Below are 12500 nucleotides of genomic sequence, written 5' to 3'. Positions count from 1 at the left end.
TCAGTAAATATGTCCCTGGACACATGAGGACTTTGAACATGACCAATGTATGATCCTGTAACTACTGGGTATCGGATCCATACCTAAATGTGTGGTATCATCCAAAACTAATGTAAAGTATCAAAGAAGAGAAGAATAAGTGATTATTACATTTTAACAGAAGTGTAGATAGAACATGTTAAAACAGAAAATAAGCAGATATTAACAGTAAATGAACAAGTGGATTAATAATACATTTTTTACAGTTTGTCCCTTATAATGTGTACAAAATAATAGGTGTATAAATGACACAATATGTTAGTGCATACGTCAGCAGACTAATTAGGAGTCTTTGTTTGTTTACTTACTACTAAAAGACAAGTTGTCTAGTATGCTCACTATTTTATTTAAGGACTAAATGACAATAATAAACATATTTTTAATGTACAATAAGATTTTTTGTTCAAATAAAGACAATAATGACATTTTTTGTGGTCCCCTTTATCAAGAAAAGTACCGAAAAGTATCGAAATACCTTTTGGTACTGGTACCAAACTATTGGTATCGGGACAACACTAGACACAATCCAAACAACCTTCCCTAGTCATGGTGCAAAAAAAAAAAAAAAAGAAGCTAAATTACACTCATTTAAATCCACGAGAGTGCATGATGGGAAAAAATGCAAAACACTCTCCACACTTGTCCAATGTGTACAAAATAATAGGTGTATAAATGACACAATATGTTACTGCATACTAATTAGGAGTCTTTGTTTGTTTACTTAGTACTAAAAGACAAGTTGTCTAGTATGTTCACTATTTTATTTAAGGACTAAATGACAATAATAAACATATGTTTCATGTACACTAACATTTGTTGTCCCAATAAAGACAATAATGACATTTTTTGTGGTCCCCTTTGTTTAGAAAAGTATTGAAATACATTTTGGTGGACAACCCTAGTATGAAGTATGATTTCTTTCTCTTAGTGAGACTAATTGTAAGCTCTTGTACCGACAGTGGGAGGACACAGAAGCAGTTGGTGGAGTATGTGAGGGAAAACGGAGCAAAGAGAACGCCGTACCAGAGGTGTGTGTTTCTGCTGATTGTACACTGACTTCATGACCCTGAGGAACTCATCCTTGTGGTTCTGCAGGAGGAACAGCAAAGTGCAAACGTCATCTCGCTCCCTCACCATCGATGTGCCAAAACAGGTGAGTGGAAGTCATTCTGGCCTGTAATGTAAACACAAACCCCGTTTCCATGTGAGTTGGGAAATGGTGTTAGATGTAAATATAAACGGAATACAATGTTTGGCAAATCATTTTCAAGCCATATTCAGTTGAATATGCTACAAAGACAACATATTTCATGTTCAAACTCATAAACTTTATTTTGTGTGCAAATAATCATTAACTTTATAATTTGATGGCAGCAACACGTGACAAAGAAGTTGGGAAAGGTGGCAATAAATACTGATAAAGTTGAGGAATGCTCATCAAACACTTATTTGGAACATCCCACAGGTGAGCAGGCTAATTGGGAACAGGTGGGTGCCATGATTGGCTATAAAAGTAGATTCCATGAAATGCTCAGTCGTTCACAAATAAGGACGGGGCGAGGGTCACCACTTTGTCAACAAATGCCTGAGCAAATTGTTGAACAGTTTAAGAACAACCTTTCTCAAGCAGCTATTGCAAGGAATTTAGGGATTTCACCATCTACGCTCCGTAAGATCATCAAAGAGAATGTGGAGAAATCACTGCACGTAAGCAGCTAAGCCCGTGACCTTCCATCCCTCAGGCTGTACTGCATCAACAAGCCACATCAGTGTGTAAAGGATATCACCACATGGAACACTTCAGAAACCCACTGTCAGTAACTACAGTTGGTCGCTACATCTGTAAGTGCAAGTTAAAACTCTCCTATGCAAGGCGAAAACCGTTTATCAACAACACCCAGAAACGCCGTCGGCTTCGCTGGGCCCGAGCTCATCTAAGATGGACTGATACAAAGTGGAAAAGTGTTCTGTGGTCTGACGAGTCCACATTTCAAATTGTTTTTGGAAACTGTGGACGTCGTGTCCTCCGGACCAAAGAGGAAAAGAACCATCCGGATTGTTCTAGGCGCAAAGTGTAAAAGGCAGCATGTGTGATGGTATGGGGGTATATTAGTGCAGTGTTTTTCAACCACTGTGCCGCGGCACACTAGTGTGCCGTGAGATACAGTCTGGTGTGCCGTGGGAGATTATCTAATTTCACCTATTTGGGTTAAAAATATTTTTGAAAACAAGTATTTATAGTCTGCAAATGATGTGTTGTTTTTGAGTGTCGGTGTTTTCTAGAGCTCGGCAGAGTAACCGTGTAATACTCTTCCGTATCAGTAGGTGGCAGCCGGTAGCTAATTGCTTTGTAGATGTCGTAAACAGCGGGTAAAAAGATATCTAATGATTAAACCAAAAATAAACAAAAGGTGAGTGCCCCTAAGAAAAGGCATTGAAGCTTAGGGAAGGCTATGCAGAACGAAACTAAAACTGAACTGGCTACAAAGTAAACAAAAACAGAATGCTGGACGACAGCAAAGACTTACAGCATGTGGAGCAAAGACGGCGTCCACAATGTACATCCGAACATGACATGACAATCAACAATGTCCCCACAGAGAAGGATAAAAACAACTGAAATATTTCTTGGGAAATATCCCTCAAAGGAAGACATGAAACTGCTACAGGAAAATACCAAAAAAAGAGAAAAAGCCACCAAAATAGGAGCGCAAGACAAGAACTAAAACTGTACACACAGGAAAACAGCAAAAAAAACCTCAAAATAAGTCAGGGCGTGATGTGACAGGTGGTGACAGTACACCTACTTTGAGAAAAGAGCTATATTGATGCATGGTTGGTTATGGTTTAAAGTCATATCCAACAATTGCAACAACGACTTTTTACTGTCAACTGAGTTTAGTTTTTTAATGATTTCTGCTGGTGTGCCTCTGGATTTTTTCAACGCCAAAAATGTGCCTTGGCTCAAAAAAGGTTGAAAAACGCTGTATTAGCGGCCAAGACATGGGTAACTTACACATCTGTGAAGGCGCCATTAATGCTGAAAGGTACATACAGCTTTTGGAGCAACATATGTTGCCATCCAAGCAACGTTACCATGGACGCCCCTGCTTATTTCAGCAAGACAATGCCAAGCCACGTGTTACATCAACGTGGCTTCATAGTAAAAGAGTGCGGGTACTAGACTGGCCTGCCTGTAGTCCAGACCTGTCTCCCATTGAAAATGTGTGGCACCTAAGATAGCAGAAGGGAGACCCCCGGACTGTTGAACAACTTAAGCTGTACATCAAGCAAGAATGGGAAAGAATTCCACTTCAAAAATGTGTCTCCTCACTTCCCAAACCTTTACTGAGTGTTGTTAAAAGGAAAGGCCATGTAACACAGTGGTGAACATGCCCTTTCCCAACTACTTTGGCACGTGTTGCAGCCATGAAATTCTAAGTTCATTATTATTTGCAAAAAAAAAACAAAGTTTATGAGTTTGAACATGAAATATGTTGTCTTTGTAGTGCATTCAATTAAATATGGCTTGAAACGGATTTGCAAATCATTGTATTCCGTTTATATTTACATCTAACACCATTTCCCAACTCATATGGAAACGGGGTTTGTAGATACTGAACAAATATCATTTAAAATAAAGTACAAATAACTTAAGTCCCAATACTTTATTAAATGTTTGGGTAGGATTTGTTTTCTTTTAAGTAATATAAACATTAATCAGGGCTGTTTTATCTATTTTATGGACAGACACCAGTTTGTTTAGTTTGGCTTAGGTCGTTTCTTAATTTAGAAAGACGTTAATGTCTCTTGTTTTAATGTTAGTATTCAAACTAACGAGCAAACTAGCGCTAGTTCGTCCATGAATTTCATCAAAGTGATTCATTATTCACGTTTTGTTTTTTTTAAATCATTTTAATTTAAACTGGTAATACTTACTGTCAGAAGTTTTACCGCGGTTATCATTAATAATTATTTCAAAAAAATTTCACAGATGCTCAGATCCATGTGCTTTTCTTTTGAAGGAGTCACACTGTCTTTTATATATATATTTTTTTGTGTATTTTGAAGAAACTTCAGTTGACAAACTTTTTGAAGGTAGGGTTGTACGGTATACCGGTACTAGTATAGTATCACTCTACTAATGAATCAAAAACGGTACTATACTCTGTTTGAAAAGTACCGCTTCCCCATTTTTTTTTAACGGGCATGACAGCGTGTCGTCACATCATGACATTGTTGGTTGTACGAGCAGAGGAGCATGTTGGGCAGCGCACACACACAGAGTACTTACACGCAGACACAGTGTGTAGACAGAAAAGGGAGAATGGACGCATTTTGGTGTAAAAAGTAAAAATAAAGGTGAAGTTATAACACTGATACACCCTCAGGAAGACAAATAAAGTAAGTTTATTCCAAGTACCATTATCACTGGAGGACGAGGAATAGCTAAACATGCTTCACTACACACCGTAGGAGGATACAATAGCTCACCGGCGTCACAATGTAAACAAACTCCATGGGTGGATCTACACCTGAAGTTATAACACTGAAACACCCTCAGGAAGAGCTGCTTTAAGACATGGCTAGCAAGCGAGCGGCTAACGTCCATCCGCAGTGTTTTAGCTACTTCTAAATCCCTAATCCTTGCCTCCATGGTGACAAAGTAAGTTTCTTGCAAGTAACATTATCACTGGAGGACGAGGAATAGCTAAACATGCTTCACTACACACCGTAGCTCACCGGCGTCACAATGTAAACAAACGCCATGGGTGGATCTACACCTGACATCCACTGTAATGATACCAAGTACAGGAGCATATCTAGTCGATACTACTATGATAACATCGATATTTTTTATCGTCACAAAAAATATTTTTTCCTTTTTTTAAAATGTACATTATGTTTATAAAGTCAGGAAATACGTCCCTGGACACATGAGGACTTTGAACATGACCAATGTATGATCCTGGAACTACTTGGTATCGCATCCATACCTAAATGTGTGGTATCATCCAAAACTAATGTCAAGTATCCAAACAATAGAAGAATAAGTGATTATTACATTTTAGCAGAAGTGTAGATAGAACATGTTAAAACAGAAAATAAGCAGATATTAACAGTAAATGAACAAGTGGATTAATAATCAATTTTTACAGTTTGTCCCTCATAATGTGTACAAAATAATAGGTGTATAAATGACACAATATGTTACTGCAGACTAATTAGGAGTCTTTGTTTGTTTACTTACTACTAAAAGACAAGTTGTCTAGTATGCTCACTATTTTATTTAAGGACTAAATGACAATAACAAACATATGTTTCATGTACACTAACATTTGTTGTTACAATAATGACATTTTTTTGTGGTCCCCTTTATTTAGAAAAGTATCGAAACACATTTTGGTACTGGTACCAAAATATTGGTATGGGGACAACCCTGGTCTGGGGGGCCAATGTGTACGTGTGTATAAATGATATCTACACACAATCTGCTGTATAGTATGTGTGTTTGGGAACACTAATACCAAAAGTCATAATGTTCTAAAAAAGTTATGACAGACCACCTCAAAAAAACCAGAATGGAATTTTACAGTTTTTTTTTACTGAATGGGACACCCAAAATGTACATGAACATAAAGAAAGTGGGATTTACAATATTAACTATGAACAATAAAACACTGAATATTAACAACATATGAACATCCACCTCCTACATCCACGTCTTTTACAATCAAGCAAAATGCAACAAAAATATGTAAAAAAAACAGCAAAATACCAATGTAAAGTATAAAAAACAAAACAACAATATGATATATTATCACTTTTATGCAGAAATCTGACACAATATGTTACTGCATACGTCAGCAGACAAATTAGGAGCCTTTGTTTGCTTACTTACTACTAAAAGACAAGTTGTCTAGTATGTTCACTATTTTATTTAAGGACTAAATGACAATAATAAACATATGTTTCATGTACCCTAACATTTTTTGGTCAAATAAAGACAATAATGACATTTTTGGTGGTCCCCTTTATTTAGAAAAGTATCAAAGTATCGAAATACATTTTGGTAGCGGTACCAAAATATTGGTATGGAGACAACACTACTGTAAGCCAATTTGATCCATCGGGTCAAATAAAGTACGTAATAAAGTGCAATCTTGATTTACAAAATGAATTGGTTCTTGAACAAAGTTTGTGAACAAAAATGTTGTAAAAAGATTAAAAAGTAGCGCAGTGCCTAACGACAGCAGAGCTAACAATGAGCTGAGGCACAAAATGGTTGCACTAAGTGGTGCAAGATTCGTACAAGAACATTTTTATATTTTTTATTCAGTCCAACTCTCAAAATGGCTCCGGAATGTCTGTGAGATTGATGCTGCTTTGATGGCAAACTTTGCAAGCCTTTTTGTGCCATAAATCACATAAATGTGATAATAGCTGCAATATAGAGACAACTTGTTTTTTCACTCTACTGCAGAGAGACCGTATTAGTGTACCTAATAGTGTTGTCCTGATACCAGGGGCCGTACTTATCAAGCTTCTTAGAATTACTCCTAAGAAGTCTGCCAAGAGTTGACTTAAGAGTAAATAAATTCTTGGCTGAAAGCTGCACTTAAAAGTTAGTTATCAAGCGTCTTACTCACACTTTCAGCCGAGTGTAGGACTGAATCTTAAGTGTCACACTCAGAGCTGAATTACGACATTACTATGTGCCGTAAACGCAATTTTAGGTGACGTCATTTCTGTGTCCATAGAAATGACCAATCACGGAAGGGAATCCCTTGTCTAAGAATAAAGAAATATCTTGGAAATATTCAAGTGGACAATGGGAGTGTATATTTTGACAATAAACTACAAAATAATACAAAACAAACTAGTCCCCGCCGGCACTCACGCTACCGCTCCCTCTCTTCTCTCGCCCACACACTCACTGACGTCACTCACCTCACGGCCACACACATACGCTACTGTCATAACATTTTCTTTCCAATTCATTAATTAGGCAACTCATTTGAAACTGGTGTGGGTGGCTCTATATATACTAGCCCACTGCAGCCACATGCAGAAATCAACAAGGAATCGAAAAGTATTAAATCTGTGACAAAAATAATATCCGCTCTGTCTAAACGATACCGTTTGATCAGCTGCTCGTCATCAAAAAAACAAAAACATTGTTCCGTTCCCTGAACGTTCGCGCACGTCTCTCTCGCCTCAGTGCCATCCCCTGCTGGCAACTCCTAACCACTTAAGACACCTCTGGGGCCGTACTTATCAAGCTTCTTAGAGTGCCATTTTACACTTAAGTCCTGAGAATTTGCAAAATTTAGTCCTACTCTCAAACTTAAGAATAAAAGCTTTTTATCAACGTTCTTAAGTCTAAGAATCACTCCTACTCTCCACGATATTTAAGAGACCTTCAGAAGTGTCTTAAGTGGTTAGGAGTTGCCAGCAGGGGATGGCACTGAGGCGAGAGAGACGTGCGCCAACGTTCAGGGAACGGAACAATGTTGTTGTTTTTTTGATGACGAGCAGCTGATCAAACGGTATCGTTTAGACAGAGCGGATATTATTTTTGTCACAGATTTAATACTTTTCGATTCCTTGTTGATTTCTGCATGTGTCTGCAGTGGGCTAGTATATATAGAGCCACCCACACCAGTTTCAAATTAGTTGCCTAATTAATGAATTGGAAAGAAAATGTTATGACAGTAGCGTATGTGTGTGGCCGTGAGGTGAGTGACGTCAGTGAGTGTGTGGGCGAGAGAAGAGAGGGAGCGGTAGCGTGAGTGCCGGCGGGGACTAGTTTGTTTTGTATTATTTTGTAGTTTATTGTCAAAATATACACTCCCATTGTCCACTTAAATATTTCCAAGATATTTCTTTATTCTTAGACAAGGGATTCCCTTCCGTGATTGGTCATTTCTATGGACACAGAAATGACGTCACCTAAAATTGCGTTTACGGCACATAGTAATGTCGTAATTCAGCTCTGAGTGTGACACTTAAGATTCAGTCCTACACTTGGCTGAAAGTGTGAGTAAGACGCTTGATAACTAACTTTTAAGTGCAGCTTTCAGCCAAGAATTTATTTACTCTTAAGTCAACTCTTAGCAGACTTCTTAGGAGTCATTCTAAGAAGCTTGATAAGTACGGCCCCTGAAGGTCTCTTAAATATCGTGGAGAGTAGGAGTGATTCTTAGACTTAAGAACGTTGATAAAAAGCTTTTATTCTTAAGTTTGAGAGTAGGACTAAATTTCGCAAATTCTCAGGACTTAAGTGTAAAATGGCACTCTAAGAAGCTTGATAAGTACGGCCCCAGTACTTTAGTACAGGTACCAAAATGTATTTTGATACTGTTCTAAATAAAGGGGACCGCAAAAAATGTCATTATTGTCTTTATTGGAACAAAACATGTTAGTGTACATGAAACATGTGTTTATTATTGTCATTTAGTCCTTAAATAAAATAGTGAACATACTAGACAACTTGTCTTTTAGTAGTAAGTAAACAAACAAAGACTCCTAATTAGTCTGCTGACGTATGCACTAACATATTGTGTCAAGTTTCTGCATAAAAGTGATAATATATCATATTGTCTGTTTTTTTTTACACTTTAACATTGGTATTTCGCTATTTTTTTACATTTTTTGTTGCGTTTTGCTTGACTGTAAAAGATGTGGATGTAGGAGGTGGATGTTCATATGTTGCTAATATTCAGTGTTTTATTGTTCATAGTTAATATTGTAAATCCCACTTTCTTTATGTTCACGTACATTTTGGGTGTCCCATTCAGTAAAAAAAAACTGTAAAATTCCATTCTGCTTTTTGAGGTGGTCTGTCATAACTTTTTTAGAACATTATGACTTTTGGTATTAGTGTTCCCAAACACACATACTATACAGCAGATTGTGTAGATATCATTTATACACACATACACATTGGCCCCCCCAGACTAGGGTTGTCCCCATACCAATATTTCAATACTTTGATACTTTTCTAAATAAAGGGGACCACAAAAAAATTTCATTATTGTAACAAAAAATGTTAGTGTACATGAAACATATGTTTATTATTGTCATTTAGTCCTTAAATAAAATAGTGAGCATACTAGACAACTTGTCTTTTAGTAGTAAGTAAACAAACAAAGACTCCTAATTAGTCTGCTGACGTATGCACTAACATATTGTGTCATTTATACACCTATTATTTTGTACACATTGGACAAGTGTGGAGAGTGTTTTGCATTTTTTCCCATCATGCACTCTCATGGATTTAAATGAGTGTAATTTAGCTTTTTTTTTTTTTTTTTTTTTTTTTGCACCATGACTAGGGAAGGTTGTTTGGATTGTGTCTAGTGTTGTCCCGATACCAATAGTTTGGTACCAGTACCAAAATGTATTTCGATACTTTTCAGGACTTTTCTTGATAAAGGGGACCACAAAAAATGTCATTATTGTCTTTATTTGAACAAAAAATCTTATTGTACATTAAAAATACGTTTATTATTGTAATTTAGTCCTTAAATAAAATAGTGAACATACTAGACAACTTGTCTTTTAGTAGTAAGTAAACAAACAAAGACTCCTAATTAGTCTGCTGACGTATGCATTAACACAGGGGTGTCCAAACTTTTTCCACCGAGGATCCGCACACGGAAAAATTAAAGCATGTGGGGGCCATTTTGATATTTTTCATTTTTAAACCATAACAAAATATATGCATTTTTTATTTATTTTTACCTTTAGGGGTCCCGGGGAGCATAAATGGTCTCACTCATTAAAATGTTAAAAATAAGTCAGATTATTATTTTTTTTAAATTATTTAACGCTTACAGTAAATCTATATATCAACTTCAAGTTGATATAAAGTAATACAAATTAAAAAAAATGTTTTATGGCTTTTCTGTCAAAAACAACTAAGTTTATTTATAGTAAAACTGAAATATGCAGTATTTAGTCATTAGAGCCCTAAAAGATCAATAATGCAGGACACCATTGATTTTAATTCTTTCATATTTTTGAGTAATCTCAGTGAAAAGATAAATAAAAAATCACTAAATATATTTGGGATCCAAAAGGTGCCCCACTCATAAAAATATTTTTTATTAGGTTTTTCTTTGACTTTCAACACTTAAGTTACGAGATCAACTTCAGATATATCTGTCCATTTTATGCTGGAGCTATCATTTTGTTTGTTTTATGCGCTTTTGTCAAAGAAAACTTTGATGTTTTTATATGGCAACCACACAATTAGGGCTGCAACAACTAATTGATTAAATCGATTAAAATCGATTATTAAAATAGTTGCCGATTAATTTAGTCATCGATTCGTTGGATCTATGCTATGCGCATGCGCAGAGTTTTTTGTTTTTTTTTAATAATTTTTTTTATTTTTTATTTTTTTTAATAAACCTTTATTTATAAACTGCTACATGTAATAAGTATGGTGCCAGTATGCTGTTTTTTCCCCAATAAAATACTGGATAGGATAGAAATGTAGTTTGTCTCTTTTATCCGATTATTAATCGATTAATCGAAGTAATAATCAACAGATTAATCGATTACCAAATTCATCGTTAGTTGCAGCCCTACACACAATACATGCAATATTTACCACATAAAACATTTTAAAGTGAAATATTTGAAGTAATTGGAGCCCTGAAAATAATTCATTATAACATGGATTTTTTGCCATTATTTTTATTTTTTTTAAATTATTTAACGCTTACAGTAAATCTTTATATCAACTTCATTTTATGCTGGAGCTATTATTTTGTTTGTTTTATGCGCTTTTGTCAAATAAAACTTTGATGTTTTTATATGGCAACCACACAATTAGGGCTGCAACAACTAATCGATTAAAATCGATTATTAAAATAGTTGCCGATTAATTTAGTCATCGATTCGTTGGATCTATGCTATGCGAATGCTTTTAATAATTTTTATTTTATTTTTTATTTATTTTTTTAGTAATTTTTTATTTTTTTATTTTTAAATAAACCTTTACTTATAAACTGCTACATGTACAAACAGCTGAGAAACAATAATCAAAATAAGTATGGTGCCAGTATGCTGTTTTTTTCAAATAAAATACTGGATAGGATAGAAATGTAGTTTGTCTCTTTTATCCGATTATTAATCGATTAATCGAAGTAATAATCGACAGATTAATCGATTATCAAATTCATCGTTAGTTGCAGCCCTACACACAATACATGCAATATTTACCACATAAAACATTTTAAAGTGAAATATTTGAAGTAATTGGAGCCCTGAAAATAATTCATTATAACATGGATTTTTTTGTCATTATTTTTAATTTTTTGAGCAATGGCAAAAAAAGAAAAATGAAGAAAGACAAAATTAAAAAAAAACAGCCCGCATGGCAGCTTTTGTGTCAACATTGCAACTTTTTCTCGTTAAATTTCACCTCATTCCACCTTTTTTTAATGTTCTTTTTTATTTTTACAATAGTATTTCCAGAATGTGTGGCGGGCCGCTAAACAATTAGCTGCGGGCCGCACTTTGGACACCCCTGCCGTAACATATTGTGTCATTTATACACCTATTATTTTGTACACATTATGAGGGACAAACTGTAAAAAATTGATTATTAGTCCACTTGTTCAATTACTGTTAATATCTGCTTACTTCCTGTTTGAACATGTTCTATCTACACTTCTGCTAAAATGTAATAATCACTTATTCTTCTCTTCTTTGATACTTGACATTAGTTGTGGATGATACCACACATTTAGGTATGGATGCGATACCAAGTAGTTACAGGATCATACATTGGTCATATTCAAAGTCCTCATGTGTCCAGGGACTTTATAAACATAATATGAATTTTTTAAAAAGGAACAAAGAATTTGTGACGATAAAAAATATCAATGTTATCATAGTAGTATCGACTAGATACGCTCCTGTACTTGGTATCATTACAGTGGATGTCAGGTGTAGATCCACCCATGGCATTTGTTTACATTGTGACGCCGGTGAGCTATTGTATCCTATGGTGTGTAGTGAAGCATGTTTAGCTATTCCTCGTCCTCCAGTGATAATGGTACTTGGAATAAACTTACTTTATTTGTCTTCCTGAGGGTGTTTCAGTGTATAACTTCACCTTTATCTTTACTTTTTACACCAAAATGCGTCCGTTCTCCCTTTTCTGCCTACACACTGTGTCTGCTTGTGAGTACTCTGTGTGTGTGCGCTGCCGAACATGCTCCTTCTGCTCGTAAAACCAGCAACGTCACGGGAGGCAGTACTTTTCAAACAGAGTCTAGTACCGTTTTTGATTGATGAGTACCGTGATGCTACACCGGTACCGGTGTACCCTACCACCCTGGTACCTAATGATGTGGCCAGGTGCTTTAAAGGTGTTTGTGTTGTGGTTGCAGAGCGTGCCATTCAGCGAGCGTCACAGGACGATGGGCTCCTCCCCCGCTTCC

General features: G+C 35.8%; 1 protein-coding gene across 2 annotated transcripts in view; it reads left to right on the top strand.

Moving 5' to 3' along the window:
- Window positions 1–12500, top strand: part of farp2 (FERM, RhoGEF and pleckstrin domain protein 2) — a 126754-nt gene that overhangs the window by 66059 nt on the left and 48195 nt on the right. For both annotated transcript variants that reach the window (XM_062038849.1, XM_062038850.1), the window contains exons 11-13: window positions 999–1067; window positions 1135–1192; window positions 12450–12500. The exon at window positions 12450–12500 is cut by the window's right edge and continues 163 nt beyond it. In XM_062038849.1, the coding sequence (XP_061894833.1) occupies window positions 999–1067; window positions 1135–1192; window positions 12450–12500 (178 nt within the window). The remainder of the gene's footprint in view (window positions 1–998; window positions 1068–1134; window positions 1193–12449) is intronic.

The sequence above is a fragment of the Entelurus aequoreus genome, linkage group LG27 (assembly GCF_033978785.1).
Source record: "Entelurus aequoreus isolate RoL-2023_Sb linkage group LG27, RoL_Eaeq_v1.1, whole genome shotgun sequence".
In the NCBI taxonomy this organism is placed as follows: domain Eukaryota; kingdom Metazoa; phylum Chordata; class Actinopteri; order Syngnathiformes; family Syngnathidae; genus Entelurus; species Entelurus aequoreus.
The sequence above is the reverse complement of the archived record's forward strand: the minus strand, read 5'-3'. Positions and strand labels throughout refer to the sequence as shown.